Here is a 5,244-nt window from a genome sequence, read left to right on the forward strand (position 1 = left end):
TTACACTTTGAGACACATCTCAACATGACATGAGCCATGTTCACAAGGCTGCTTCAGTTTTCTTCCTCCACTAACTAACTAACACGCCTTTGAACCTCAGACACGTTTGCACACGACCGCTTCCAATCTGCTCATTTCCTCAAACCTGTCCGTCTGCTTCTGGCTCCTCCTCTGGAGCAGCCAACCAACTGCTCCTCACAGTCAACCCCGCCCACCTGCACTCCTATTGGCCCATTCTTGTGCCTTTAAAAACAAACCTCGGCTGTGATTGGCTGTTAGGAGCCATTCCTTCACCTGTGCACAGACCCACGTGAGTGCATGCACATAAAGACGTCGATGAAGTGCGTGTGAGGCGTTGTTCTTTCAAGTGCGTTTCCACACTGCAACCACACCATACGCGCATTGAAACATGGCAAACCCCAGGGTTTACTTTGACATCACCATCGGTGGACAAGCAGCCGGCAGGATTGAAATGGAGGTAAGACAAACAAACTTTTCCTAATTTATTTCAACTGTATTCATTTAATGAAGCTTTAAAATCGGAGGTTAGGCTGTATTTTAAATCCATGCATGATGTGCAAAAGGCCAATGTGTTGTGTTTTGCAGCTTCGGGCTGATGTGGTCCCAAAGACTGCAGGTAAGCTTTAAGTTGTACTGCACGCAGCAGGAAGTACAGAGCTGCAGCTGCTCTGGCTTTTTCCACACACCTGAGGGGGACTCATGATTGGCTGTGGGTCCTCACCTGAGAAGTGACTGTGAACATGGGGCGAGGCTGTGGTTGAGGCGGGAAGGGAGAGCCTGAGAAACCAGTTTCAAAGCCAAATGTGGGTGTTAACAGTGAGATAAGGAGTGCCACCGCTGCCATGACTAGTAAGAAGGAGGAAGTAGGAGTAGTGAGAAAGGGGAAGAAGAGCTCTTGTTTGCTTGAAACGTGCAAGACATTTCCACATAGTGGCCGTCACACAGCCTGAAGGCAACTAGAAAGCCTACTTGATGCATTACTGACTGACTGTCTCACATTGCCACTTTAGCTATTTGACCTCATTTGTAGTGGCTCAGACATCATGCTGTTACTAGCAGGCAAGCCATTTTAACATTTAGTCGCACCACACTTTACATTCTAGATGTCCATAATTGCATTCCTGCTCAGAGTGCTTATTATAGATGCTAACAATTCATCCTTCCTAGTAGAACTTATATTTTAGATACCTAAAACTTTATTTGTCCATGTCAAAATTCAATTGACGATATCTTTAAATCCTTAAAGTAGTTTTTTTCATTTTGGATATCTGAAATAAAACTAGCAAAAGTAATTTCATTTGTCCCAAGAAGTCATGTTTATTTTGACTGGGAAGAATTGAATTACGGATATCTGCAATACATATTCAGTTACTTATTAAATGTTAAACCCCTTGCCATAGGGGTCCTGACCACAAACGGGTGCGAAACGACACAGGACAACTACAAAGAGATGCAAAAAGACAGACTTGAGAATCAGATTTTATTGAGCCCCAGGGGAAAATTGTGAACTTCAGAAACACAAAACGACCACAAAGAGACACAAATGACCAGAAAGACGCTCACGACTTCAGAATCTGAAATACTCTGATACCTGGTGGGGAAATTGACAACTTCAAACTGGACCAGAAAGAGACTCAAAACAACTTCTAACATTTAATCGACCACAAAAAAACACATAAAAACCCACAAAGATGCATAGTGACTACAAAGCGACGCAAAGGACTAGGACAGGACTCAAAACTTCAAAGAGATGCAAAAATAACCCAAAGACACCCAAAACGACTTTAAAATCAGAAATGCTTTATTGATCCCTGGAGGAAAGTGGGACCTTCAGAGTTACAAAGCAACCACAGGGAAGCACAAAGGACTAGAAAGGGATACAAACAACCCCAAAGAGACTCAAAATGACCACAAAGAGACACAAATGATCAGAAAGACGCTCCAAACGACTTCAGAATCAGAAATGCTTTGTTGCTTCAGGGTGGGGAAATTGGGGACTTTGGACTGATTCAACATGACCAGAAAGAGACTTAAAACAACTTCTAAGAGATTCAAACGACCACAAAAGACAAATAAAACCAGAGACTCAAAATGGACACGGAAGGACTAGACATGGACTCAAAAAACAAAGACACAAAGGACTAAAAAAAAAAAAAAAAAAACTACAAAGAACTAGAAAGGGACTCAAAATGACCACAAAGAGACACGAATGATCAGAGAGACGCTCAAAACGACTTCAGAATCCAATACTCTACTGATCTCTAGTGGGGAAATTGGGAACTTCATACTGATTCAAAACAACCACACAGAAACACAAAGACTGCACTAAGAGCTTTGAATTGCCACAAATAGGCACATAAAACCTCACAAAGGTTAAGAACAGCTACAAAGAGACACAGGACTAGAAAAGGACTCAAAACAACCACAAACTGCAAAGAGACTCAAAATTACTTGGTAAACTGGTAACTTCAGACTGATTCAACACAAAATGACTAAGACTAGAAAGTGACACAAAACAACTAAGATTCAAAAAGATGCATAAACCCCCACAAAGACATGGAAGGACTAGAAAGGGACTCAAAATGGAGTCAAAGAGATGCAAAACAACTACAAAGGACTAGACAGGTTTTAAAACTTTCAAAGCAATGCAATCAATCAGACACAATGACTTGAAAGGACTAGAAATTTACTTAAAACGACTTCTAAGATATTCAAACGACCACAAAACCTCAGTCTACAAAGACTCAAAATGACTTCAGAATCACAAGTTTTCTATCGATCCCTGGGGGAAATTGGGACTGTCTCTTTGTGAGAGACACAAAATGACTGCAGAGGGATGCAGAAATGGATTCAAAATGACAACTGCAGGAACAACCAGAGACAAAACCATCACAACAGGACTCGGAACAACTTCAAAAAGATGCAAACAATTGTGCCCCAAATTGGCAAAGATACAAAACGACCACAAAAGACGTTACTGGTATGTAGGAGGGGGCAGGGTGCCTTTACATGTCTGGTGCTCACTGTCTCATATCGGCAGCATTACTCCATGCAGCCTGGCTGGTGACCTCAGGTGGTTTGAGACCCATGCTCTAAATCAATAAATGGCGCTTTCTACTTGTAATGACTTTATTTATTTTTTTATTTAGTGAAGTGCCGTGTCTTATTTTACAGAAAATTTCCGAGCTCTGTGCACCGGAGAGAAAGGGTTTGGCTACAAGAACTCCAAGTTTCACCGAATCATCCCTGGTTTCATGTGCCAGGTACAGTGAAGGCAAAGTTTTCACAAGTTCAGATGTCGGCAGAGCTGATGCATTTTCCATTCCTGTTGCCACCTATGCTGAGTCTTTTTGTTTTTAAGGGCGGGGACTTCACCAGGGGCAATGGAACTGGAGGCAAATCCATCTATGGGGAGAAGTTTGCTGACGAGAACTTCACGTTGAAGCACAAAGGGAAGGGCACGCTGTCCATGGCTAACGCCGGGCCCAACACCAATGGGTCCCAGTTCTTCATCTGCACAGCTGACACTGACTGGTGAGTTCTTTGACCTGTGTGCTGCTGCATTCAGGTCCAATCAACAGTTTCAGCTCACTTCAGATGTTTGTCTCTCCTCTCCAGGCTGAACGGGAAGCACGTGGTGTTTGGCAAAGTTGTGGCGGGCAGTGACGTTGTTGACAAAATGGAGAAAGAAGGCACTCCAAACAGTGGCAAAACTAAACAAGATGTTGTCATTGCCGACTGTGGTCAACTATAATAGTGCAACAAAGCTCTGTTGGGTTTATACTTACTCAGCCACATTCGTTGTGTAATAATTTGTACGTTCTAAACTGTCCCTTAAGGACCACACTCAAAATCTGGATAAAATGATGTGGATGGTGTAAATAAAGCAACATGAAAGCTGACTTTGTATGTCTGCTCATTGAGTATCTGATTCTTCTGGGTAACACCTGATTTGTTGACGTGTTTTACCACTAGAGGTCACTAACTCAACTCTGGAAAAAGGGCTGTGGCTGTCATGTCTTTGTACTGTGGTGGAAAAAGCGACTACAAGTCAAAGTCCAGCATTGAAGAGTATTGATTGCACAGTAAACTGCTCCGTGCTGTCAGTGTTTCCTATTCTGATGTTTGTGGGTTAATATTACTGTTGCATTAATATGTATGTTGCATTTTCCTGCTGTAGGATGTGCTCATTTTAACTACCTTACATACTGTTGGCTAGTTTCATCTACAGCAATGCATTGTATTCTGTAAAGTGTGTTTGTAGCTTTGCTGTCATGAGAACTACATGTCTCTAAAAAGCCAACTTCTCATGGTGTCAGAAAAAAACAGCCTATTTTCAGCTTCGTGATGATGCATTTTCCAGCTGATCAAGAGTTTACTCAGCTTAAGTAGTCAAAAATATTGACTTATCAATTCTTCAGAGATGGTCTTCTGCACACCTTGGTTGGAACCAGTGGTTATTTGACTTCCTGTTGCCTTTCTACCATCTTGAACCAGTCTGGCCATTCTCCTCTGACCTCTGGCATCAACAAGGCATTTTGGCTCACTGGATATTTTCTCTTTGTCGGACCATCCTCTGTAAACCCTAGAGATGGTTGTGCTGAAAATCCCAGTAAAAACTCAGAGCAGCCCGTCTGGCACCAACAACCATGCCACGTTCAAAGTCACTTAAATCCCCTTTCTTTATTATTCTGATGCTCAGTTTGAACTTAAGCAGGTCATCTTCACCATGTCTACATGACTAAATGCATTGGGTTGCTGTCACGTGAACAGCTGATTAACTATTTGTGTTGAGCAGGTGAACAGATGTACCTAATAAAGTGGACGGTAAGTGTATATTTGGATGTATAAAACCTCTAAAAGCCCACTGGGTCGTCGGCTATACCTGCTTGAGCTAACATTAGAGTGCACAAACGAATAAATGTTTGTCAGTATGGATATGCTACACATTATTAGCTCAGTTAGATTCTCCACATTTGAATCTTCTAGTTCATTTAACTGAAACTATGTGCGCCATGCCTGAAAATTAAGATTTAATGCAAGCAGGTCTTCATCTCCAGAGATCACCATGTTGCACCGCCATGTTTCTACAGTAATCCAGAACAGACAAACCAAACACTGACCCTAGACAGGGCCACTCGTGTTTTTGTGCTGGCCACCGTGGTTAGCAGCCCCTTTGTAATGAGCGTCATTGGAGAAATACTGATTTTTAAATGTGAAACT

General features: G+C 42.2%; 1 protein-coding gene across 1 annotated transcript; it reads left to right on the forward strand.

Annotated features, from left to right (window-relative positions):
* Positions 1 to 317: 317 nt before the first annotated feature.
* Positions 318 to 3,923, forward strand: LOC125905642 (peptidyl-prolyl cis-trans isomerase-like). The gene is made up of 5 exons (XM_049603762.1): positions 318 to 478; positions 607 to 637; positions 3,196 to 3,284; positions 3,383 to 3,555; positions 3,640 to 3,923. Exons 1-5 carry the CDS (start codon positions 410 to 412, stop codon positions 3,773 to 3,775), a joined length of 498 nt encoding a protein of 165 aa, XP_049459719.1. The 5' UTR covers positions 318 to 409; the 3' UTR covers positions 3,776 to 3,923.
* The last annotated feature ends 1,321 nt before the right edge of the window (positions 3,924 to 5,244 follow it).

This window comes from Epinephelus fuscoguttatus, linkage group LG18 (assembly GCF_011397635.1).
Source record: "Epinephelus fuscoguttatus linkage group LG18, E.fuscoguttatus.final_Chr_v1".
Lineage (NCBI taxonomy): Eukaryota > Metazoa > Chordata > Actinopteri > Perciformes > Serranidae > Epinephelus > Epinephelus fuscoguttatus.

Bases quoted from the DNA above. Each gene is read 5' to 3' on its own strand.
- LOC125905642 (XM_049603762.1), top strand. From the start codon at position 410: ATGGCAAACCCCAGGGTTTACTTTGACATCACCATCGGTGGACAAGCA. The intron at 479-606 runs GTAAGACAAACA...TGTGTTTTGCAG, and splicing joins CCGGCAGGATTGAAATGGAG to CTTCGGGCTGATGTGGTCCC. The intron at 3,285-3,382 runs GTACAGTGAAGG...TTTGTTTTTAAG, and splicing joins TCCCTGGTTTCATGTGCCAG to GGCGGGGACTTCACCAGGGG.